General features: G+C 47.1%; 1 protein-coding gene across 1 annotated transcript in view; it reads right to left on the bottom strand.

Moving 5' to 3' along the window:
• The window catches only part of LOC8026403 (protein diaphanous), a 31415-nt gene extending 6549 nt beyond the window's left edge, over positions 1-24866 (bottom strand). The window contains 23 exon segments of the mRNA XM_029991569.4: positions 663-827; positions 1643-1764; positions 2314-2443; positions 2965-3117; positions 3201-3287; positions 4483-4679; positions 5765-5957; positions 6677-7007; positions 7009-7094; positions 8526-8656; positions 10004-10122; positions 10904-11020; positions 12154-12278; positions 12354-12464; positions 13207-13315; positions 15303-15436; positions 16489-16564; positions 16628-16693; positions 17221-17354; positions 17417-17515; positions 18996-19163; positions 24042-24101; positions 24775-24866. Of these exon segments, the coding sequence (XP_029847429.2) occupies positions 663-827; positions 1643-1764; positions 2314-2443; positions 2965-3117; positions 3201-3287; positions 4483-4679; positions 5765-5957; positions 6677-7007; positions 7009-7094; positions 8526-8656; positions 10004-10122; positions 10904-11020; positions 12154-12278; positions 12354-12464; positions 13207-13315; positions 15303-15436; positions 16489-16564; positions 16628-16693; positions 17221-17354; positions 17417-17515; positions 18996-19163; positions 24042-24071 (2883 nt within the window). The 5' untranslated portion in view covers positions 24072-24101; positions 24775-24866.
• Between the last annotated feature and the right edge of the window lie 1451 nt (positions 24867-26317).

The following is a 26317-nucleotide window of genomic DNA, read 5'->3' as shown; positions in this document are numbered from 1 at the left end:
TTCGGCGAGATAGAACGTTCCAAAGCGACCTTTCGTGAAAATCGTATCTTTCTTGAGGTAACAATTTTCTCTCCGATTAGCAACTTTTATCTAAGAGAGTAGTTTGCCCCCGCAATACATTCAATGATGCACTTCATGGTATCGCTCACTTATGAACTCTACACTGTGCGGTCACACACGTTTCTGGGCCGCTTCGGCAAAAATGTAGATCCAAACCTGCGGGCATGCGATCCGCAATCCACCATATCTGATTCATTTCTATCCGAATTTGCTAATTTACTGCGGATATCCGTGGATGATCCACAGGTACGCAGGGCTCTAGGGACTTGGCGTCTAAAATAAAAAAATATCCTGGGTAAAATGCACACATACAATCACACTTAACTGTAATTAGACCAGCATGGCAGAATTTTCTTGAAATATTCCCTGTTCATACACTGTCCTGGCTATTAAATCCACAAAAGATGTTGCAAACAATTAGAGTAAAAAGTCATAAGTTAGTGTGACTTCTATCCCCTAAACTTAGCAGAATGCCTACAAAAGGAGCCCCAGAGCACATGAGGGTGGGGGTAGCTAGCCCCAATGGAATCAAAAAAGAACCTAGCGCATGACAACGTGCAAAATGTGTGCAAGCAGCAAAGCCCGCAAGGTCGCCAACGTACCGCAAACTGCTCCTTAAAGGTCTTGATGTCTCCAAAGAACTCGTCCAGGGTGTACTTCTTGGCCTCGAAGACAAAGAACTCGGCCAGGAACTCGTAGAGCTTCTTCATCTTGGCAAACATGCTCGAGAGCAGTTCATGTTCCTGCTGCGCTTGCTCATAGAAGCCCTGGCAAGCAGGTGGGTCAAGAAATTCACCGCCAGAAATCTGACAGAGGCAACAAATAAAACGAAACAAAGGCACTAGCCCTCAATTTACGGCTGCACCATCTTGAAAGTTGCGTCATTTGCGCAACAGACGTCAAATAGAAGTTGACCAGCACTCTTTAGTTGACATCTTCTCAATCTTAGCGTACACGCAAGTTTTCTTCAAGTTGACCTTTTTAGAGCATTTACGGAAGGTACAAACTTTGACAGTCTAGCTAGGCATTTGTCAAGTGGGTTGCAAATTATTCTGTATGATGGAAATGTGCAGTTCATCCAGTCTTGGGTAGGTTACTTTCAAAAAGGGATTTGTTTTTAGAGCTACTTTCAGATAAAATTAGCAAAGTTACCGTTACGGTCACCGCAACGACAGATTTGTTAGTTACATAAAGTAATGCCATTACTTTTAAATTACTTTTCCAAAAGACTACAAATAAAAACAGAGAGTGCCAATAAAGTTGGCGCAAGGCAACCATGAACCTAAAAATGCAAGAACGTATTTGAAAAATGCAAGGAATGTCTACATTGCAATTAATCAATATCTTATTGCTAAAGAAACTGAAAAGTAATGACAAAATTAATGTCATTACTCTCATCGTTACTTCAGAAAAGCAATACGTAGAACACAAGTCACCTTTCGAAAAGGTAGCGCTTTACAGTTAAGTGTTACCAAAAAAAAGTAACGAAGTTGCAGTAACGCGTCACTTGTAACACGTTACTACCCAAGACTGAGTTCATTGCTCACATCTCGTGGTGAACATGGAAACGAAGAAAGGATACGGCCATGACATCGCCAAACCGATCGTTGGGCTCTTGTGGCTTGAAGGTCTTGAGGTCGGTGCCTAGCTGAGTGATGCACTTCTTCATCTGGTTCAGCTGTTTCTCCAGCTGCTCAGGGGACACTGCACAATTCAAAGGACAAGTTAGCACCAGCCTCTTCAAGGCTTTCTATGACAGAAGGTCCTTTTGGGATATTAAATTTTTGCATATGTCAATTTAGTTTCATAAACAGTCCCACACCCCTTGCTTTCGTGAACTTTCACGTCCTTGCTAGTACAGTTAGCACTTGTCCTGCGTCGCTGGTTTCTTCCCCCCCATCCGCGAGTTTCTTTGCGCTGTTCAAACCATATGTATAATGAATACTAACTAGCCCAGTTCTCGACCTTATTACAAATTAAAGAAATGGCAAAGTATTTTACCCAAACCTTTATAGCGACCCATCACCGGTTTTGCAAATCCAACATGTTTTTGATATGCAGATTACTAACGTAGATGTTTATTGTGCCAATCTGTCTTTAGAAACCAGAATTTATGCATGGTATAAACTGATTTGTACATACATGTTTGTGAGCTTCACAAGCTTTACAAGGCTTACAAGCTGTTGTAATAAAAATAAATAAACGTTGCCTGATCGATCGAGTGAAATTGAAGGCCGTCGTAGCTACACTCACCCCTGGCCGCCTTCTCTGTGTAGCTCAGCTCGTCGCCAAAGGTCAGCGTCTCGGGAAACTTCTTCTCCATCGTCTCGGCCAAGAAGTGCACGAGCGTCGTCTTCTGGTCGTGCGCCTTGGTGCTGGACAGCTGCAACAAGAGACAGAAATCACCACTGGCACCGGAGCACTCGCGCGAAGGGTCCAACGCCGTCGCACGGGGTCACAGTCGGTGCCACAGATACCAATATAAAAATAAACCAGAGCCAAAACTAAAATTTAAGCATGCCTTGGTCATATCTGGTAGACCCGGAGATGCACAGAATGTGTTGTGAATCAGCTGGGCACATGTGTGTGCATCGAGTCACGTGGCTCTGGCATCACATGACGTCATGATATATCAGACGATGTCAGGGTGTAACGCACCAACCTGACATAAAGGTAATGGAAACAGTATAGCCCCTACAGGGCTTTACGGCTCATATCATCCAGACCTGTGCGTCAATAGAGCTTAAAAGTCAAGCATGTGTAGTTTTTCTCATAAAACGCAGCCCTACAACACACTCTCCGTTAAAAGCAATCCAGGAAACAAAAGGCAATATGGATCAGGGAGTGTTTGAGGGCTGTGAAGCCAGGTGTGCAACGCAGAAGAGAGGAGGAGAGTTTGGAGACCTTTGGCAGGAAGCTGATGTCGAATCCGATGGCCTGCGCATTACGGGAACCCGTGTTCATGTAGTTCCCCAGGAGCAGGACCAGCTCCAGGACCTTGGCGAACTTCCGGCTGGAGCGCACTTCCTCGCAGGCTTCCGTCGCAGCCACGATACCCTGCAGAAAGGAAAAAAGAAGGGTGGTGCCGGTGGAAACCCCGGCACGGGCGCGCAATCTTGGAACGAGGATTTTTCACTCACGGGCTTGATGTCCTGCACCATCTCCGAGAAGCGGAGCTTGAAGCTGATGGACTCCAGCCTCGAGTGAAGTCTCTTAATGCTCCCGATCTGAAATGTCACCGCTGCATCAGTGCTGCGACGTTTGAGAAAAACTTCCAGCAGGCCCCTCTGCTAGCACCATCCTACCTTCGATTGGTCCCCCCTTCACCATCATTCTCCGTCTTTCTTAGGAGGGGGCTGGCTGAAATTGCCTCGAGGCTCATTCACACATTCGCACTCCAGCGTGCTCAAGCGCATTGCATTCAATTGTAAAGTCATACGCTGGGTATAACTGAACTGAAGGTTTTGCAGTAGAGTCGACTCTCATTAATTCAAACCCTCTTTAATTCAAATTTGTGGATAATTTAAACTTACATGCAGGTCCCATCCTATGCGTCTCTATGGGATGAAACTCCCAGTAATTTAAACTTTGCTTTATTCAAACAAATTTTCGGTCACCCTCAAGTTTGAGTTAACGAGATTCGACTGTATTTGCAAGACAAAACCTGGGCACCACCAATGAAAAAATGCCACTTGCAACACTGTTGGGATTATTTCGGACCCACAATTAAAAAAGCAGGCGTAAAAATTTATGGAGATATATACGCAGATGAGAAGCATTCTAGGGCTACCTAATAGATGACATCAGTGTGCCATCTAATGAATACAAAGGTCACTTGGCAAGCCTGCCAAAGTGACCTCCGCACGCATGCTGCAGGCATCCAATGTTGGTACATGTCAATAGTTTCCGTTAGTATCTCTAGTGGAACTCGAGCATTAAGGCCCATTCACAAACTTGCGTTTGCTTGCAACTGAGCTCTTGCAATCTCTTACAATGAGAAAAAATGCCACCACGCTGGCTTCACCTATGAAGTGTCCTGGAACTGCATTTCACTACAGTTAAGGTGTTGCAGTATTTGCAAGAAAACATATATATATACTATTTATGAGAAATGGTGGTTTATAACATTGTCGATAGTTTTTCGAGCCTATAAAAAAAAAGAATGATGAGAAAACACAAAAGAAGAAATACACGAGAACCTCAGCTGTTCAGTGTCTACCCGATATTTGGCGCCACCGTGTCCTCGCGTCGTAAGAAACCAAGACACTCGGTCGTATGCTGTTGCGAATGTATGAACGAGTTTTTACGTGGGAATGCAATGCACTCGAGCATACTCAAATGCCAAGGTGTGAGCCAGCCTTGAGCTGCAGGCTCCAAAAGAGCCGATTCTTGTCGATGCGCGAGCGAGAGGCCGCAGCTCACCGCGACGGCAAACTGCTCGGCCTCCGCCAGGTCTGCCAGGTTGTCCTTGAGCTCGGCGAGCTTCTTGAGCTGATCCGCCTCGGGCATGTACTTGATGAGTTGCTGCAACATCGCCTCCGTCAGGTGCTCCTCGTCCACCTCCAGCAGGTAGTCGCGGATCGTCGACGCCGACATCTTGAGCGAACCTTGCAGGATCACTGCAAACCAGACGGGAAGGCTTTGGGAGGTCCGCACGTGCGTGCAAGAGAACGCTTCCTTGCAAAATGCAGCCTGCTGAAAAGCGACATTCGTAAGGTTGACGTCCGCGCCCGATGACCCGCATAACCACTCGGTTGTGCAGGTTTCGTGGAAAGACGTGCAAGAGTCGAGAACAACTAAAAGCGCAACGAGTCGGCAGTTTCAAAATATCCCGAACTACTGCCCAAACGCCCCAAGTTATAACGTTTGGGCTTGTTCGATGCTCAAGCAATGTTTGATGTTGGGGTGATGTCTGTTGTTTGAGCAATGTTTGAATGTTCGCGCAATGTTTGACTGTTCAATGTCCAAGTGATGTTTGGCGTTTGAGCAATGTTTGATGTTTGAGTGTTTGATGTCTGAATGATGTTTGAGTGCTCAATGTCAGTGTGATGGTCAATATTGAAGCGAGGTTCTAGGGGGATCGGTGGCTGAGTGAGCTAGCGCACACCAGCTCGGAGCACGTGGAGCGAAAGCTCGCGCTGCAGAACCCAGGGATCCTGGGTTCGATCCTCACCCCTGCCGTTTCAATCTAAATGAGCATTGTACCAGCGTGCGGTCGTGTATCACAACTGCATGGTGCACAATAAAGACCCCAGGCTAGCGGTTGCATTGCACTGGCTAAATTGCTGATCTACAGCTAGGACACCAGACGCCCACCGAGGCAGACTAACCTCCAGCTGTATAAACATACTGCAGTGTTTGTATTCTGATAAACAAATAGCTGGATCATCGCTATGTTTCTATGCTAGGGCGCCGCCCCCTTCATCCTGCCTCCATCGATATAAGCACTGCATGGCTTGCTGTACGGGAGTGCTTGACCAGTGATACGCGCGATGGCTGACAATAAACCCATGTTGTTGTGACTACTTGGCTGGCGTCTTCCTTCTAAGACACAACACATACACACAACAATTTGCTTTTGTTTGCGAGGTTCTATGTTCAAGCAACATTCGAGTAATGTTCAACGTTCGAGTGACGTTCGAGCAATGAACGCTTCACTGTCCCATCGGGGCTTCGGGAGACCCGGTGCAAAGGAGCCACTCACTGAGGTTCTGCGCGGCCTTCCCGTCCAGCACCTTGAGCTCCTTGGACTTCTTGGTGGTGCGGACGCTCTCTTCGGGCGCCTTGTCCTTCTTGGCCGGAGGAGCCGACGAGAACTTCGAGACGAGGCCCTCGAAGATGTCCTCGCTCTCAAGCTCATCCTCGCACACGCGCAGCCAGAATGCCTTCTCCGACACCTGCACCACGAGGCGTGCAATTGGGCACGGAAACATTCACGCGCATTACCCATTACGTGCACAAGTCATGTTACGTGCACCGTTAAGCGTTTTCATCGTTGCATACATTTTCGTAGAAAACATTTCTGGGGCACATCTATGAGAGCTACTGCACAGAAAGGTTACAAAGACACACCTCCTCTCAAAATAGTTTTCCCGCATGCTTACAAAATGCCAATTAAAACTAACTCTATTTGGGGGGGGGGGGGGGGGGCGGAATTCCTTCCCCCCCCCCCCCCCCCCCCCCTAGGTGGAGGGGGAAACATATTCCCTCCTCGACCTATTCCAATATTTTATTTTTATTGCAGTACTGAAAAGGCGCGTGCCCCAAATTGTGGCGGTTGAGTTAAACCTTGTTCACACACTTGCATTTGCTTACGATAGAGTTCTGGTGATCTCATACGCAAGCGAACACACTTGCACGCTGGCACCATCTATGAGGTTGCCCTGGAAGTAAATTTCACTAGAGCGAAGGTTTTGCAAAATTTGCAGGATCAAGTATACATAGTATCTATGAGAATTGGTCGTTTATAACAATCTCAGAAGTCCCTCAAGCCCACAAAGTAAAGAATAATCTACAAAAAAAAGAGCGAATATACAGAAATCCCAAGCATTCTATGGGTAGCCGTGGAATGCATGTGTATAAAAACGCACCAAAGAAATCCGGGTGCCCGACCCACCTTTTGGGGTGCCACCTTCTTCCAGTTGGCCCTCTTGAGGGTGGTGCCCACGGTGTACTTCTTCTTGGGCTTCATCCCGTGGGGCAGCATGTCCCCTCCGCCCAGCGGGGCCATGGGTCCCCCGTTGGGCATCTGGCCCAGCATGCCCCCCAGCCCGGGAGGGGGCGGTGGAGGGGGTCCCATGCCGGGCATGGGCGGGGGAGGAGGGGGCCCCCCCATGCCCGGCATGGGAGGGGGCGGGGGTATGCCCATGCCGGGCATGGGGGGAGGAGGAGGAACGCCCCCTCCCATGCCGGGCATGGGCGGAGGAGGGGGAATGCCGCCTGGCATGGGGGGGAGGGGGAGGGGGCGGAGGTGGGGGCGCACCCCCCGTTGGTGCCAGGCCGGGCGGAACGCTCAGTTTGGCACCGTTTGGGTTCTGGAAGTGACGGAAGCAACAAACCGAGGAAGGGTTAAAATGTATTCGTCCATGTACCGTCGTGTTTCAGCAAAATTGTTCAGCTGTCCACATTAATGAAGCATGAACCAACTAGCTCAACTAAAGCCCATAAAAAGCTAGGAACAGTTTGTTCGAGCACGCTTCGTTTGTGAACCTTGTCATCGCCTAAGCTATGCATCTGAGAAGCTGACAAATCAAGCTTCCACCTAAATCCACTGGTCGAAATAAACCCTTCATAAAAAAAGTTTTAACCCTACACCTGGCATACTTTCGTAAACAGCAGCACCTCCTGTAGCATAATCTTTTCACAAAGATGCCGCCATCTTGAAAAATCGTCACTTCCAGTATGGGCAAAAACACTGTTTTGCCGTTGCCACACCAGCAGACTACATTTAGGGTATAAGCGTAACCGTCACCCATTCTCAATTTGCCTCCACTCCATTTTTTTACTATTCGCAGGTTGAAATGTTTTATTATTCTTTCGTCGCCCATACAGGATATTCCTAAATTGTTGCTGGGGGCAAGTCAACGAAAAAGGTCTACAAGTTACACCATACCCGTCAACCTTTCACCTCAGGGTGACCGACCAGTAAGCCAGCTGAACGCTGCTGAAAACAGGTGTGACGTGGCCATTTTAGTGCACGCTTCAGGGGTGTTTCGGTATTTCTAAATTTTCCCATAGTCGCACGTTCAAACACGATGTCAAAAAGTTGTTGCACCATACCGTCGTAATAAAAACAAGAACAGCACAAAGACGAGGACAAAGTAAAAGGTGGCCGGCAGGACACAGCACTGTCGGTTACCTTCCACTTTGTCCTCATCTTTGCACTGTTTTCGCTTTTATTTCCTGTATACCAACTAGCCCAAACGTTGCTAATTGTACCGTCGCGTTAAAGGGGCTTATCAAGTGCCGCGCAACGAGCCGTTACAAGGCGAGCGATACCCTTGATTTCTCTGAAGCAAAGAATGGCCTTTGCCATGCAACGGACACGGGCTTTCACATAGTGCCACCGCACAGAGGTCATGCACACTCCTATGCTCGCCACATTTGCGACCTGCTCAACGTTAAATTAACGGGACTAACGGAACTTTATGAACAGCTGTACCCCAACAATATGCCCGAAATTTAAGAACTGTCGTGACGAGGCGAGGGCGGCAGCGCGAGCTTCCTAACGTCGACAAAGATTCGCCGTCTCGTGCGGCGAGCGTGGAGGGCGTGCTGGAACCTGGGTGTTCGAAAGCAACGCCCTGCCATCCTCGTTCTGTCGGGGATTACGGTTCGGTTATCTCGCATCAGCTCGGCTGGCACCAGCGTGGAAGAGAAGGAACGATCGAATTTCCCCCGCCGCACTTGGCACCCCACCCACCCACTCCCAACCGCGGAGCGCGTCGAAGGAGAGGCGTCTCTACCTGCAGGCGTGCCTCGTAGTTGGCCAGCTTGGCCTCGCACTCCTGCTTCTGGGTGAGTGCCTCCTCCAGCTTCTTCTGCAGCTGCTCCACGTGGTCCCGCTCCTCGCTTCTGGAGCCTTCCACTATGCTCTCTGGAGAGGAGAGCGGGCACAACGGCCCGTCTGCAGGTCACGTCTCTGGCTTCGACCACGTTCAGCGAGCGGCTTTCGCGCGAGAGGCTCGTTTTCTTTCTCAGGCATTTAATGGGAATGTCTATGGCATTTTAATCGACAAAACAACCTTTCTATAGTAATATCAGATTTTTGTTTTTTTTAAAGCTATGTTTGCACATTTTTATTTGTATCAAAACCCTAAATAAGCAACGAACATTCTTCAACTTTGCCTCACAATGTCCATATCATAGCTACGTCAGCTTTTATTACATTAAAGCTTTACCGCGTGACATCTATTGAGTTAGTGTTCTTTTTATGTGTATTATTAAGGGGAGACATGAATCTTGGAAACCAAAAATTCCATAAAAAACTGTTTTTTTTGGGAAAATGATGATCTCAAAATCTACAGGTATTTTACTTTTGATCTGCCAAGTTTCTTCTTTGAAGTTTAATATTTGCACCATAATATCACTTTATAGTATCTATATTGCACTGAAGCTGATGATAAAACAACACTTTCTCAAAACACAAATTTTGGACTCCTTATAAATTTTCAGAAGGGATGTCTCAGCAGCATCTACGGCAGGCAGAAAGATAACTTTTTTCAGCACCATGCAGCTAAATGTGCAAAGCATGCAAGGTTGGAAGCAGATTTTTCAACATAGCTGTAGGAAAATTTTTAACTGAAATAATGATTTTATTGTTTGGTAGCCACGCATCGAGCACTGAACTTCAATCTGCTGTAAAGTCACTAATAGTGGTTCAATCTAAAAAGTGCTTCCAAAATTGCACTCTTGATAATTTGTAGTATTCAACTATCCGTTAAAACATCCTTTAAAAATAAAAAAAAAATGTTCTCTATTGTTTTTGGAAACAAAGTCTGGTTAATTATAATTATCCGGAAAAGTTCCATACTCATTTTTAAAAAATATAACAGATATTTGAAATTAGTTTAAAGATGTGAACAAGCTTGTCCTGTTTCACTGGGCTTGGCCAAAAAAATAAGAAAGAAGGCCCCAAGACCAGTGTTTCCCCTTAACTGGATTGAGGAGTGATTTACTGCTCTTACCACTTTCCTTTTTTTCTTTTCAGGTTCCTTCTTGCTGCCTTTGCACAGTGATGATGCTTCCACACCCTCCTTTTATTTTTGGTGCAAATCACTACCAGCTATGGAATTTTGCTCCTATGAAGTACTTCTAGCATGACATGAAATTACCATAAATAATTAAATGAACACTGCCTCCCGCACGAGGCTGGCCATGAAAGGCCGGCCGCGCCACGAAAGGCTGGCCAAGGGATTGACGATGAGCATGCGTGAAAGCTTACCGAGAAGCATCTCCATGTCCACAGTGAAGCGGGCAGGCTTGCGGAAGTCTGGGTCATAGCCGTTTTTGTGCAGCACAATCTGGGAGATGCAGCCCTCAATGAGCTTGTAGTAGGCTGGCCTGCAGCACCGAGACCATTTTTTATGACCTCAAAGATTGCAAATGTATCCTCACCTCAAAAGGTGAAATCAATTCATATAATATGATATAGTATTCAAGTGTTTCATTTTAATTCAAACATATTTCGAAGACAAACTCCATCTTCAGTGCATTCCTATAGGACTCGGCGGACGTTACAGGGGGGAAAACCATAACGACTAGTTGCGTAAATGTCCGATTAACATTTTTTTGTAATGGTTCAATGAGTCAAGCTTTAATTACAGGTTTGAAGGCTACGATTGTTAAAGGTGAAACGAACCGAAACAATTTGCAAAAGAGTCAACGGGCTTTTAGATATGCAGAGATCAGCTTTTACAATTTTCGTCACCAGTCTTCGAAACTGGATGCAGAAGCCCTGCCCAGAGTCGCACACAGGAAAGTGACATTCTTGCGACGGCCACTTTGTCATCATCTCAACAGCGACACATCAGTAGATGTGTCGCTGTCGAAACAAGAAAGTGGTACCTGAAACAATTACATCGCTCTTATATGCACCACTTCAGGCAGGGACCACGGCGTCGGAGACGAACAAGAGGGAGAATACGAGACTTTGTCGAGGTTTAAAGTTATCCATTGTCGAGAGTTCAAATCTTCAACCTCGACAAAACCTTTTCTAGGCTTACGACAACAGTTCCTCGACGATCCTGAACGAGCACCAAGAGACAAGATATCTCGGACGGGAGCTAGATCGGAAAACCCGCCAAGCGGAACGGGCACCGCGAGAACGGAAAGGGAGGCTTGCCTGACTTGAACGTCGTCTCGTATGCAGAGCAGGTGCTGGAGCATAGACAGCAGGGACATCTCGCACGGCGTGCCCTTCAGCGTGTTCCTCAGCAGCTCGAAGCACTCCAGGGGGTCGGTGCGGGACGCGGTCAAGGAACCCAACTCCCCATCGGTTTTAACCGACCGAGACTGCAAACCGACGCCACCGGCACCCACGCCCCGAGAAGATATTCCACCTCCCACGAAACGCTATAAGTCGCCGACAGGATGCGGACGACAAAGCGTCCTTTTTGCCCTTTAGATGTGCACACGATTTGGTTGCACGTGCACGCTAGAAGCTCGCGAGAAGTCGAAGCGTCATTGGGGGTTGTAAGCTCGTACTGGAGACAACTGGAAGACCTCCCTGCCATTCTTGTCACGTCGGCGTCTATGGAGGACGAAGAAAACATGGACCGGCTCCATGCTGCAGTTAAGTAGTTCCGGCAGAATTCTCCTTCCTTCGCAAATGAACCGGCAGCCAAGGAAACCTGCTCGCTTCTGCACGTCACTTTCGGGAACTTGCCGAGTAATTCTCGCACGAGGGTATCTTGCACAGTTGGTCTACCGAACGTGTCCACAGACGACATTTGGTGCTACGTCACAACGAGCCACTCGTTTCACCGTTTCGTTCCTATTTCACGAGTGTCCAATGGCCCCAAAGCTTGCTACGGGGATGTCTCGTTAATACGAACACCTACATTCCCCAAAAAATTGTCCATAACGCGAGTCGTCCACGATGAAAAAACAAAAATTCGCGCATTTAGCCAATTCGTGCCCAAAACCTCTGTCTATACAGGGGGTATTCACTCTATGCCATATTTGGGTGCACTATTCCCTGTGCTCACTCATAACAAGCTTGGACCTATAGGCAGCCAAGACCAGCAATCCTGATGGTGCGGAGTGCACGTTGCGAAAGTACCGTAAAAGCTCGCCATCAGCCAAGGACTCGGCTATGGCCGCCAATGAATAGAGTCACGTCCCGTTGGTACGGACCCCACTAATGAGGATACCTCACAACATAGACACAATTTTCGGAGATGAACTGGGTAAATGCGTGCCTTTTGGCCTCGTTATTACGGACAACTCAAATTATGGACGCTTTTGTGTTGGGAACGGAAGTGTTTACATTACCGAGAAATCACTGAACTTCCTGTAAGTGGGGTATCCATATTAATGAGGTCGGTATTAGTGAGACGCGACTGTCTAATATCATTCCGAGTGAAAGGATATTTCAACTCCTGGGTGATGCTCTCGCAGCGTTGGGACAGCTCCTCAAAGTCGAAGTCCTTGGTCTCCTTGAAGACATTGAGCTGCACCGACAGCTCTGGGCTCTCCACCACCTCGTTCTGGAGGCTCTGCCACAAAGTAAGATGTGTAACCCCACCTCATTCTACTGCCTCAAGAAAGAAAGAGAGAGAGACTGGCCCTACCTCGTAGATGTCCATCATCCCCGTGCGCATGAACTCGTTTCTCAGGTGAACCCGAAAGTCAAAGTCCTCCGTGCCCGAGACCAAGGCGTTGATGAGCTGGATGGACGCCGTCTGCAACACAGCAAGCCCGTCACTGTTGGCAGCAACATCGCATTCAGAGCCAACGGAGCAGACTCAAAGCCACGGGTTTCGTAATGACGGGGCTTTTTGTGTTTAAAACATTATTCGTTGAGCACGAAACCTGCTTGCAAATCGAAAAATGCTTTCTCAATTTCTGTACCAAATCATCTTCATCAGCTCATTTATCCCAAGTGTGAACTGTCCATATTCTCAGTGAGCTCAGTTCTTGTCCATGTGCCCACTCATTTAAAAAGCAAACGAGGGCATTTTGCCTGCGCATCCCGACGTACTAAATCGTTTCTCTCTCAAAACCGATCACTCCTCGCACTTTCGCTTGCACCTCGCCCAAATCCAGAGAATTTGGGACCTAATCCCCGCAAAAAAGAGGATGGGTATTCTCCATTCAGGCAATGAAAGAAAAGTCACAGTGGTTTCCTTCTTTCTGCATAGCACATTACCGTGGTAGAAAATGCCTTCAGCAAGAACTGGTAGGAGGGTCACTTCGAGTGCTGGCTAAGCAACTTACAATAACATGCTGCTGATCTAGCAAACTCTTCCCTCGGGCAGCTGACCGCTACGTGAGGGTACGACGCTACTTGTGGGAACGCCCTTTGTGCCCTTGCTCTGTCGGGTCACGGTACTGCCCCGGAGAGTTATTCGAAGGGTTATTAGCTCTCGAGGTTTATGTCAAAGGCAACGGAGGAAGTGCACACGGCCTGAGGGGCCCGCTCACCCGCAGAGCGTCGTTCTCCTTGCAGCCCAGGCCGGCAACAATGGGCGCAAACCGCTCGTGCTCCTCGGCCTCCGCACACTCCGTGATGGCGCGGAGCACCTGTTCGTGCCTGCAACGAAAGATCTCCATCAAGACACGTGTCGAGCATTGTGCAGGGCCATTTCTGCGTCACTCCAACCACTCTTTCTGCTATCACAAGCTCTTCGCTGGATGGAATTACAACCCAATTACGATGCGAAAGAAAGACACCCGGAAACAGCAACTCGAGAGCAGAAAAGGTGCAAATCATGTCTCTGCTTCCAACATTCACTTTATGTGATATATCAAGTTAAAAAAGTGAAAAAGAAGGATGGACGGCAAAACTTCTTCAATAGACCGCCCACCCTGCTGCACCTTTTTTGTCTCTGTATTTCTGTTCAAGTTAGCTAGACCAACACGCACATCTTCTTTCCATCTTTCGTCACGCAACACGAGAAATTGCACATTAGTAGAACGCCACGGGTGGAGCCTACACGCCGCGTTATTATGAAAAAGATACTGTCCATTTTTTTATTTTTTAATGTGAGTGCATTGGTATAGTGTAAATAAGAATAAAATGTAAAAGGGCAGAACACAAACTGCACAGTCCAAGTTCTTAAGTTTCTAATAGTGTTGCACGAATATTTGAATTTTCAAATAGTAGTATCTAACAACACGCAATTCGATATTCGCCTCGAGGTGAACTGCATATTTGTACTTTTTGGATTGTTGATTGCAATGGGTTAGCCCCAATAAGTGCACTTCTCACCGAGCACTTGTGCACTGCGGAAAAGCAATGCCTGCGGAGCATGCAGGCTTCGTGGGTATTGCTTCCCCACAGTGCACTGGTAGTCGGTGAGAAGCACACTCAACTAGGCAAACCTGCCTCGCTTACAAGGAGTATATGTTAGGCAGCAATGTCTTGACAGCTAGCATTCATATTAGTGCATCTGTTTTTTTTTTGTTTTTTTTTTGTCATGTTTGAAATAGAAAAATATTTGCACACAGCAAGCAATTTATGATTCCCCTCAATTAGGAGAGCTGCAACAAAATCTTGTTTAAATATCACAGTTTATAGTATACTGTAAAACCCTTATGTTCACAAATCCCCAATTTTCGCAAATTTCACAATTCGCAAACTTTAGTGGGTGCAAATATTTCTATTGTCTAAAGAGGTCAATTCTGGCCTTTACAAATCGTGAAATTTAATAGTCGTAAATATGACCCCGTTGCCCAATTCTCAAAAAATCAGGACCACGAAAATATAGGGTTTTACAGTAGTTTTGTTCAATCTACCTACACCTCCTACACCGGTGCAGAAATGTGTAGGGCGGTGTACTTCCGGTCGTATCTCAATACACATACCAGAGGTACATTGCCCCACACTTTTCTGCACCGGTACAGAAGGTGTAGGTTAACCGAACAAAGCTAGCAGTTATACTAAAATTAATTGAGCTTAGAAGTGGACAAGTGCTAGGTTGGGAACAACTTTCACGAGTTCAGCTATGAGTTCAGCTGAATCTTCATTTAAGTATGGTGCACGGTAGTGAAGGACTAAAAAGCTATTCGATACTCGATTCAAATATATTCGGCCAAAACCACTATTCGCTTCAAACTCAAAATCCACTAGTCACACATGCCTAGTTTTTAAAAAAGAATGGTTTATCAGCCAAATTCCATGAGAAAGCTATTGCAAAGAACTGTCACGTCAACCGCCCTACTAAATATAGTTGTGAAATCGACATCATGTGACCAACTCTGGTGACCTCAAGTGAGGCGACGCCAATATCCCCGCTAAATTTAATGGGAAAATTGACGTCGCCGACGCCAATTTCCTTGTTAATTTAATGCAAAAATCGACACTTTGCGGCCACGTCACGTTACCTCGGGTCACGCGACGTCAACGTCTGCGAGGTGGTAGTTTGCGCACAACACGTTTCGTTCTTTCCCGTCTTTGTCGGCATGATCGAGCTCGCGCAATTTTTACTCCCCACCTCTAGGTTGATCTTCCCCTTGCCAAGACAAAGGAGGCCGAAGCGACCGGGAGAATGCGCATCCTCTCGGGAGCGATTACACACCCGTTGGGGGGCACGATGGAGACCGCCGCCAGGAGCTTCATCACGTCCACCATGACGTACGGCCGGGCCACGTTCATGCTGGCCGACACGATCGTCAGCGCTGAGACGTGCTCGTAGACGTACTTGAGACCGGGCTGCGAAAGGGAGCCCCAGAACCACTCTTGGTGCGTGCAACACCCTGCTAAACGCGCCCCTACAGCCCGGAAGACACTCCCACGTGGAAAAAAGATAAAAAAGATCTCCGGAGACGACGACAGCCGAAATCGGATTCCAGGAGGGGACACTGGCAGCAACACTGAAGGTGGGTTCGCACATTTGCGTTCCGAGGTGAGCTGCGCTCGCTCGTAACCGGTTACGAGAGAACACACTGATGTTATCTATCGGATAGCCCTGCAACTCTTCCAATAAGCATATATAGTTTCATCAACTTCTATGCATCTTTCTTTCACCGTGGGCTTCAAATAATGCTGAGAGTGTTAGAAGAAAACATTACTCATAGACAGAGCGCAGATTGCACCTCGGAAAAACTGCGAAACCTTCAGTATATTTAAATGCAAACCGCAAGCGTTCCAAGGAAAGCTGATAGTAGACAGCACCAGCGTGAGTTCTCTCGTCGTCAGCGGTAGCAAGCGAGAACGGCGCACTCTAACATACTCAAGTGAAGATGTGTGAACCAGTCTCAACACGTGACAATGCGAAGCAAAGGGCACGTTAAAGTGCTTCGGTAGACGAGGACGTACACTCTAAGCGAGGCGAGCTATACATGTCAAATCGAACAAAGAGACTGGAGACAGAAAAACTAAAGGAAAGAAAAACACTTGCAGCAAAAAGAATAGTGCTGCAGGAAGTTGTTTTCATGTTAACCCTTTCAGACACTGTGTACACAAATGTTTACATCTGAAATCCTTGCCTTTTGGGGGGAACATTATATTATATATAGAATGATTTAAACTATTTTAGTGGCATTCCATACTCTATCTGGCAACCAAAGTTTGTGAAGCAAATGTTTTCCGCAATAAATGATGTGCGACATTCGAAAGGGTTAAGATCCTTTCTGTTCCCTTAAAACAGAGCATGCTCTTCAAGTTCATGCATCACTTCTTTCATTTTTGAACGGATAATTGTTTGTTGGTGTAGCCAGTGGTACGACGGCCGGCAAAATATGAGAGAGAAAAGGCGAGCCCACCGTGTTGTTCATGAGGGCTCGCACGCACCGGATGACCTCGTGCTCTATCCGCTCGTACCGGTTGTCCCTACTGTGCCTGGAAAAGAAATCAATGTGAGGGTTCGGTCTCCGGCCAAAACCACAATCGAGGGTTACTTACTGTTTGCACCGCTGCAGGATCTTCAGCAGCTTGTCCATTCCTTCCTGGAGGAATTCCTTGAGCCAGCTGCACGAAAGAAAGTGAACATTGCGCAAAAGAAACCTGGCATCAAGCACCACTGCGACGCTGCTACAACGGTCGTGGCGATTGAATCATGTTGAGAATGTGCAGTCCACCAGATTGCTAAGCCACGGCAGTGTACGGAGAGAGTTGCAACTTTCGCTGGAAGTAGCAGTTTTATAGAGAAAACATCACTGGGGGAAAAGCCTGACAGGTGGCAAAAATATTGGGGGAGGGGGAGGGGAAGGGGGGGGCAAAAATGTTTGTATGCTAGGTGGCACAAGCTGCCGCTCGATATAGAGTACAGTCACGAGCAACCATTCATCCCTCCATCCATCCATCCACCAGGAAACTGCATGTTCCCTTTGCCATTTTGTGCTGCCGACGCACAACTCACAGCCATCTCCCAGTAAGATGGCACGTCATGTTGTTTTCTCGCAAAGTCTGCTTGTTTTAGCTGGTCGCAAGATTCACTTATCGGTCAAACTCTCTCGGCACAAACAGCTCTGCAGAAGGACCAAAGACACTCTTGCCTGACAGGGTTGTTGGTGAGGGCGACGCGGAGGGACTCGATGCCCCGGAACAGCTTGTCCGCCGACATGTTCTCAGAGCTGAGGAAGTTGACGTAGTCCAGGGGGGTCTCGCAACGACTGCTCCTCTTGCCTCCCTGCGGGCAGGACGAGGGGGTGTTCGAACTTTGCCGCTTGGGTGCACACGTGGGGTTCTTACCGTCGTTCCCTTGTGGTGCATCGACAACATCTCACGCTTCTCCATCAGGGTCCTGTTGCGCAGGGGGGCCCGTTTCTCGTCCGTCAGGTTCATGTCGTCCTGCAAGGGACAACAAACTTTCTCTATTAAATGTGAACATACTTGAGGGATGTCTGTCTGGATGAGTTAAAATCATGATAAAAGAAAGTAACCATAGTAATTGACAGGTTGAGGACAGCAGGGAGGAGTTTCAGTCGTCCCTTCTCGAGCGCACAGCCAAAGCACGGTGAAAGGCAACGAGTGTGTGCTGGAGGCTAGGTGTTCGAAAGAGATGCGCTGCTGAAGGGACTGTACCAAGCAATCCCCAAAAGGGGGGGGGGGAAGTGGGCAATGGTATAAAACCTAACTTGTTCCTTCCTTATCTTCCTCCGCTTCTGAGAGCAGGCACAACCAGTGAACGGCAGCAGTTTCTTACTCTTCCAAGAGGTTGCCTCCTCCACATTTTTTTGCCTTTATCACACGGCGCCTCATGCCTCCTGCGCCGACGCTTTGAACAAACTGTGGCGCCCTCATTTTGGGTAGTACGAGCTCACGTGACTGGGTCTCGCACCACTCGTGGCACCTTCGCTGAGCTTTTTTTTTTTTTTTTCTGTGTAATGCTGAAGAACGAAAAAAAAGAAAAAAAAGAACACCTTTCGACTTCCGAAATTGCCTAGATTCAATGCCGTAAGACAATCGAAGGTGCCAGATTCGTGCCACCACCACTAGGGTATGCATCTTTTATCTCTGGCTGGTGACACCAAAAATATCAGCATCCCGACACTTTCTTATCTTTCTCCTTTTTATTTTGGAATCCGTGAAACAATATCTCTTGGTTCGCACTTTTAGCGTCATAGCTTTAACCTGTGCTTCGACGGCGTTCGAATTCTTGTTGTTTCTTTGTATTTTCCTCGTGATCGCATTCCGCACCAGAGCAAGCACGCTTCTGCAGAGTGACAGTTTGAGCGTTCAAGTTTGTACCACCCAAAACAAGTTCCTTTTTGCAGCGCCCTCTGGGCAATGTAGGAGGCCTATCCGTCGATGTGTACAGAAAGTGAATTGCCAAGGCCTCTGTTGATGTTTCTTGATGTAGTCTGAATGAGCCACGACTCTCGGAAGTCCCCGTAAAGGGTTAGTCTCGATGGCGAGGATGAACCACCGCCGATCTCACGTTCGGTAGGAGTCGGTACCACAAAGGTGCCCCAGAAATGGGTTCCCTCTTGGTGTCAAATTTTAGGAAATACAAAGTATGCTAATGATCATTTATGCTTGATACAAGCTTGACTGTGAGCTAAGAGAGCAGGCATTTGTCAATTTGCCTCGACAAATTTGTCGTTTGTCAAGCTGTACAGTGCATGAACATCTTTTTATGTGCCCTCTTAGTCATATATGCGGACTATGCACGGGGTGTAGACTACCCATCTAAGAAAAAATGTGTATTTCTCAGTTGAAATCTACCTGCATGGACCACGCCCCAAGTGCAGACTACGGACTGAAAAACATGGTACAATGCATTCCCCGGGCCACCTCCTGCAGTGCACGAGAGCAGAGCACAACCCACCAGCATGTTTTCGAAGGCCTGGTTGACCTCCTCGTCGAGCAGGCTGTTCAGGTAGATGTCCACGTCTGCCGACAGGTTCTCCGACAGGGGCCGCGGCTGGGACGACGGGTACGCCGCCTGGCCCCCCTTGGGGGGCTTCTTGCGCCCACGGCTCCCAAACATGTCCAGCTGGTGACACACACGTCTCATGCGTCAGTGCTGGCCCCGAAGCAAGCAGCCCCAGACCAAGGGCCTTGCTCAGGGTTCGTTTTTCAGCAAATTCGGGTGTGTTTTTCCCGCAGATTCTGTGTTTTTCCACGTCAATTTTTGGTTTAAGACACAGCATAGGGATTTACAGGAAAGTGTGCCGAAAGAAAATAGGGAACGGACATAAAATTCCCCAACCTTCGGGGAACATACCCACGGGTCGAACGCTTGGGAAAGTGTCCCCGTATTTATAATAAAGGAAAACGAAATCAAAAGCTGTGTGCCAAACAAACCAAAAAGAAAAGAAAAAAAGAAAACATAAATAAAGACTTTGTTATTTGAAGCTTGGATTTTTCCGCTTCCGGGGGGCTTGAATTCGGGATTTTTCGGTTTTCCCCAATTGCGATAAAACCGGCTAGGGAGTCGATCTTCGGGACTTAATGATATTTACCGAAGATACGAAACCCCACTTACAAGTCTTGTAACACTTGCGCGGAGCCGGCACGAAGCCTCCGAGCCACCACATTACCGGTTCCAAACTGAAGCAACGACAGTGCATCCTGATCTGGCCTTCGCCTAACACCCTGCCCTATTGCTACCAGAAAACTATGTGGCCTTAATCTCAAATTTTAAAGTGCATTGTACATACCATGACACTGTTAGCGCGAAAGAGCGATGGCAGGTTTTTCGTGTTTTTTTCTCGGAATTAAACGGCTCACATAAAATTTTTACTAACATGGCGGAAAGTCCTTGTTTGGGGCAGCAACCCGAGCGGTAAAGTTTGGTGCCTGTCGGTACATCCTTCGAGTGAAATGTAGAAAAGCGCCGATGTTACACTTGCGCTAATGGTGTCGCTCAGTGCACACCCTCGAGATTTTTTTAACAATATCACGCAAGTGCCGACCAAATGGTAGACTGGAAAATCATCATGGCGCTAAGTGGCAATGTCAACGAGAGTAAGTGCATGTGCAAAAGGCAAGCGCCAAAGTTGGCGTCGTCTGCTAGGCTGTTGCCCCAAGCATGATCCACCCCTGCTCCTTTGATCCATGCATTTATTAGGATTATTTTTTTTTTTTCTATGCATGAAAGCGTTAAGCAATTTTACGAAAAAGAAAGTGAATGGTGGGAAATATTGCTACCCTTAACACCGGCTAACAGTTGATAGGTGGCGGCGTGGATAACGGGAGTAGGGATGCATCGTGCTCTAGGGAACAGCATAGCAGAAGACAGAGACTTTGGCGCTTGCCTTCTGCCAGTCATGAGCATGTTACAGCTAAAATGTAACAGTGTGCAGTTACGGTTACTCAGGGGAAAAAAGTAACCCTGCTACAGTTAGTTACAAAGTTGAAAAGTAACTTGGTACAGTTAGTTACTCTTTACAAAAAATATTAGAAAATATTCAAAAGGAACCTTCCTTACCATGCCTTTAAATTAGCATAGATTTTTTTTTTATAAGATATTGTGCTGTTCACAGTAGTGAATCTGATTTTTTTTAGAAAAAGATTTTCCAAGTAATCAATATTAACATGTTTGGTTCTTGCTATTTCAATTTTTACCGTGAATAGGTCCCTGAACAAGATCATAATTTAAGACAATATTGGGTTAGATCCACTATATGATAAAGCATTTGTAGTTTTTTTTCTTTGTCAAAATATGCAGGCGACTTTAGTTTTTCAAAATTTTAAGCTAGCGGATACCTGCTGATGATCCACGAAGAACTTTAAAATAAGCACAACCACCATAAGGTATACACGAATACAACAGCACACGTCTAGATCTCGGGTATTTCTGATCACGGCGAGAGTTTACCATCGGTCAATTCTAATTTTGGATTTCTTTGGTGAGGCGAAATTAGACAGAAACAATAAAAATCATGCAAATGTAAAGTCAGTAATAATATAAATCATACCTTGCAATCAGCTTTGTGGATGTTTTCTTATGCCACTCCTATCTAGTAATCGATCCAATTGTTTTCTATGCGTGCGCACAATCCTTTATAAAACACGAAGCCTCTCTTGAAAATTTGGAGAGCAATGTTGTGGCACCATTTCTCGGTCAAACCCGCTGAACACGGCAGCGGTACAAGAGAAGAACTGGTCGAGGTACAAACGACCACTGTGCATAAAATTCCAAACGGCTGTTGCAATGTTTACTCCGCCACTTCCTAACGAGATCGGACACGTTTGTGTTCCTCCATCTTACAACCCCACCTAGACGAGACCACCCGGAAAGTCCACGACGCGTATATCTTTATATCAACTGATGCAAAATGCCCCTGGTCCCGGCTAAGTGTGGTCTTTTAATTTCAAGAAAACACTCAAACAAGCAGAACGACAAATACGTTTAGAGCAAATACTCTTTCTCAAATGACAGACCCGAGAGGCAGAGCAATGGGAGACAAGTGGGTGACGGGAGGCACCCACTTGTCTCCCAAAGGGAGGGGAAAGAAAATGAGGCTGATGCACCCCGCAAGAGTGCATCTGGGAGTTGGACGATTCAAATTAGAGGGGAAAAAAACATATGCTTGGCAGCAAAGAGGTTGAAAAATCTGTTGTACCGTAATTCTGTGGGCATTTGGGGTGACAATCACCAAAAACTATTCTCCGCGAAAAGCACTCGCTCCCTCCGCCGGTCGAAGAAAAGAGAAATTCTAGGGATGCCACGCTTTGTTACACCTGTGTGCATTCTGAACGACGTACCATGCACGGCGGGTACTGACACAAACGTCCCCCATCCTCCCAATTCGCAAAACCAATTTCTTTTTTTTTTTTTTTTTGCTTTAGACGTTTTTTGCAGCAGCTTTTGCTGTGCCCTTTTCGTATCAGACATCGGGACTCTCTCACGAGTTGCAAAACGATTTGGTGGTGGCCGAGTTTGCAATATTTTTGCACATAAATATGAGAAGTAACTGTAACGACGTTACTCTTTGCAGTTAATTTCAAAAAGTAGTAACCCTGTTAGTTACAAGTTATTTTCACTAAGCAGTAACAAGTTACAGTTACAAGTTACTGAAAATATAACTAGTTACCAGTAACATGTTTCTACGAACTAGTTACTGCCCAAGACTGCCTTTTCAACATGCACTTACTCTCGTTGATTTCGCCACTTCACGCCAATGCAAAACAATCTTGAGGGTATTCGCTGTACGATGCTGTTAGCGTGAATGCAACATCGGCGCTTTTCTGCCTTTTACTCGGACAAAGTACAGACAAGGGCCAAATTTCACCGCTCTGGTTGCTACCCTGAACGAGGCCTTTCCACCGCGCTGTACTTTGTTTTACCTTACGACCGCCTGCAGTGGATATGCTACAAGCCATTCGAGCCAATCTAAGGCAGGGACAGATGCTAAGTAGCAGGGACAGATGACGTCGTCTGTCCCTGATACTTTCTCTTCCACTATAAAAACTCTTTCCTCCTCCTGTCCCAGTGTCAGGTTAGAATTATCATGGCCGCTTACTGTGTTCACAGGGTTGGATTAGCTGAGATAGCTCATAGCATCCGCTGCGGTCAGACGCAAGGTGAAATGGAGTATAGTATGTTTCATGACAGCCATTTAATTTCAAGGTTAAAAACCTGCCATCACTTTTTCACACTGTGTGCAATGCACTTTAGAACGGATTAGATTAAGATCACATATGTTTCTATTTCCAATAGGGCAGAGTGCTTTAAGCGCTACAGAAAAGATACAAAAGGTAGGAGGCTTTGCGAGTATCTGCCAAGACGTAGGAAGGCAACTCCAGTGGATGTCAGTTCTTAAAATATGATGACACCTTTGCTTACTACATCAGACTGACAATGTTCTACCACTCAAGTTAGAACTCAGACGAAAATTATATAGCTCACTTACAGACTTCTGAAAGAAAGATTGCAGCTCGAGACATTTGTATGTTTGCGTTATACTGCAGAGCTGCCAAATATATGTAGATTTCCGCAAAGCAGCCTCAGAACTCCTTTCTAAGATCTCTACCAGCTTGTAAGCATTCAGACAAATAGCGTTTCATTCCTTGCTGCAAGACAATTCTTTTTTCGTTTTTTTTTAATTACTATGTGGAGGCAACACACTGTTTTCCTCGCAGCCAAATTATTTTGATTTGGCCTCGAGAAATGCCCATTGGGCATTTGGCTAGCTTGAACACCGATAATGAGGAGAGGCACTGAACAATCCTTTTGTTAAATAGCAGGACACACCCCAACCCAGGCGAAAATCAGCCCACTGGCAGCTGGATTACGGAACTGATCCCAGCTGGAAATGAGACAGTCTAGCTGGAGTCTAGCTGGACCGTCTCATTTCCAGCTGGGACCACTTCATAATACAGCTGCCAGTGGGCCGATTTTTGCCTGGGAACCTTGTGACAAGAAACTGGTTTGGAACCAAGCTTTCTTAGGAAACAAAACCGAGCAAACTTTGAAAGCGAGCATTCATATTAGCCGGTTCCAGGTGCTTGCCGAGCTCTACAGCTACCATACCTGGTCATCCACAAACACTAGAGCCAAGGATATCCTGGCAACATGCTCCACCACACACCCACACACCTGTCCCGTGCGCCCGGCAGTCCACAGCAGCACAGCGTCACTCAACAAAAACAGCGTTCCCGGCAAAAGGATGCAACCCGAATTGCCTCACACCGAAAGACTGCATTCATTCGTGAGAGCAAAGTGGAGTGTCGGCTGTCACCGTCGCAGAAGAACAGCCGCCAACCAGAAACGGGGAATCCAGAAATAGCACCGAGGTGGGAGACGCGTTTTTAGCAGCCAGGATGGAACTAAAGCAGCCTTTACACCACGTCCCCGGAGGAGCAGACAGAGCAGAAGCAGCTTGGGTTCCACATGCGATGTCGCGCGCGGGGGCAGTCAACTTACCAGCATGGCTGATGACTTTTTATTAGACATGACAGCCAGAGTTCATGGCGTCTTAACTCGCTAAAAGAGAGAGGTGAGGGAGGACAGCACGTTAAGCACACGGTAACGATCCACGTCCACGAACAAGCATGCCGAAAGACACTTGCGTTCAGCTTGGCTCTCCCGAGACGGGGTAGAGCCACGGCGGAAAAGACACATACAGCCGTTTCTGGAACGCGACAACACAGCAGAGTTTGCGGACTCCGCTCACGTACTAGACCACGCACGTCCGTGGCGCGAGACTAGCAGGACACGCTGACATGTAGACGCGTTTGGCGAGGCAGCAGGGCGGCGTTAGAACTTTTTCTCCGTATCGTGGGGTTGGGAAACGCGGAGTTGTTTGAAAAAGACGGGAACCTCGGCACCGTGTCACGCCGAGAGTTACCCACTTCCTGCTACTGCTGACAACGGCAGCAGTAAACGGACATTGACTCCGCCTCCCCTCGCGACACGTTCGCTAGAGATATGCGGCGCGTCCACCGGGTTATCTCTGAGGCAGAAAATTAGAAACGCCGGCGAACCGCCGAGGGTTTAGATGCCAGTTATGGAACGTTGACGGTTGGTGGGAACGGCGCGTACCTCACCATGGCAATCGGGGCAAATGCGTCTAGGACCACGGACCTGTCAACGCCAGCGGTCGACATGCAGCTCGTCCCGTGACTCGCTTTTTTCGTGAACCTCCTGCCACACTCACTTGGAATGCTTTCCTGGGCTGGGGTTATCCTACTTCCGAGATTTCTTCGGCGGACACGATCACACCGCCCAGAACAACCACCATGACCTGCTCCGAGAATGTGCTCATTTATTCAATTCCAAGAGTAATGACGTCACGTTTACCGACCCGCGAGTGACTCTTACAAGCTCTTAGCTGACTTTTACGCGCTAAATGCTTGCTATAATGTGACGTCACGGATGTTTTTGTGCTAAAAAGAGTCACTATTTACGACTCTTCTTTGCAATAATAAAACACACTTTTGCGACACGCGTCTCCCTGGTGGTGCAAACGGAAAGCAGCGGTATCCTTTTTTTATATTTTTGTCCGGCGGGTCCGGCGAAACCAGGAAGAAAGTAGTTGGCCAACAGGCCAACGGAGCAGGAAAAAGCGGGTCATCTCGAGCACCTTATGAGAGTTCCGATGCGGACGGAATCGGCACCTCTATTATCGGCGCAATAGCGCCATTAACGTTTTTTTAGGTCAGCACGATTATCCGTTATGTTGGAAATTTCCTGCGTTCCAACCACCGCGGTCCCAACCAAACGGACATGGGACGGGTCGAGAAAGCATCTCGCGACCTTGGACCAATGGAATGAAAGTAAATAAACAGGATACAAGGTTTTTTTTTCACCGCAAAAATGCGCGACGAACCGCCGAACGCCCATTCTCCACCCAAATGTAGCCGATTTCAAAAGGGACTTTCCTGCAAGACTCGGCCGGCTTTGTGCACTGCTTTGTGATTTTATTCATGACCTGCACACTATACCTTGAATGTCATACTCAGACTGATGCCGTTTTTCTTGATTTCTCAACAGCATTTGACCGTGTCCCTCGTCAACCCCTTTTCTGTAAGATTTTATCTCTTCGTCTTGATCCATGTTGAAAAACAGCGGGACTGGGAAGAGGACAAAAAGACGGAGAGAACTTGCCCAGTTATCTATCCTTCTCAATTTCATTTCTTCTACAAAGGGCTCTTTTGTATACTGTTTTTCAACATGAACTCTCCCCAACTTGCCCGGTTATCTATCCTTATCGTCTTGATCCACTCACACTTTCATGGATACGTGACTTTCTCTCGTCCCGCGTGCAGCTGACGTTCATTAATGACCAAGAATGTTCCCTAACAAACGTGTCTTCTGGTGTTCCGTAGGGGTCCGTTTTAAAACGTCTATTGTTTTTAATATATATAAATGACCTCCCTAGCGCTATTTTCTCTAAAATACGTCTTTTTGCAGATGACTGTGCCGTCTATAACAAAGTAAGAAGTGTGCAAGATAACATCCAGCTTCAATGTGACCTAATTAAAATTAACAAATGGTACAATGACTGGTTGATGTCGCTCAACAAACCTCAATGCAAACGAATTCGCTTCACTAGAACACAATCTGTTCGAGACTGTTATAGTCCGTTGCAGCCAAGGTTATACGTTGCAATATTGGTGAAGCCTAGTCATAAAAAGTTTAAACAGTATTGTGCCCAACGTGACCGCAGATCTCTCTGGAGATTGGTGCGCGTGACATGT

The sequence above is a fragment of the Ixodes scapularis genome, unplaced genomic scaffold (genome assembly GCF_016920785.2).
Source record: "Ixodes scapularis isolate PalLabHiFi unplaced genomic scaffold, ASM1692078v2 PGA_scaffold13__105_contigs__length_92229423, whole genome shotgun sequence".
NCBI classification, from domain to species: Eukaryota; Metazoa; Arthropoda; class Arachnida; order Ixodida; family Ixodidae; genus Ixodes; species Ixodes scapularis.
Note: the sequence above shows the minus strand (reverse complement) of the source record. Positions and strands in the feature narration are given on the sequence as shown.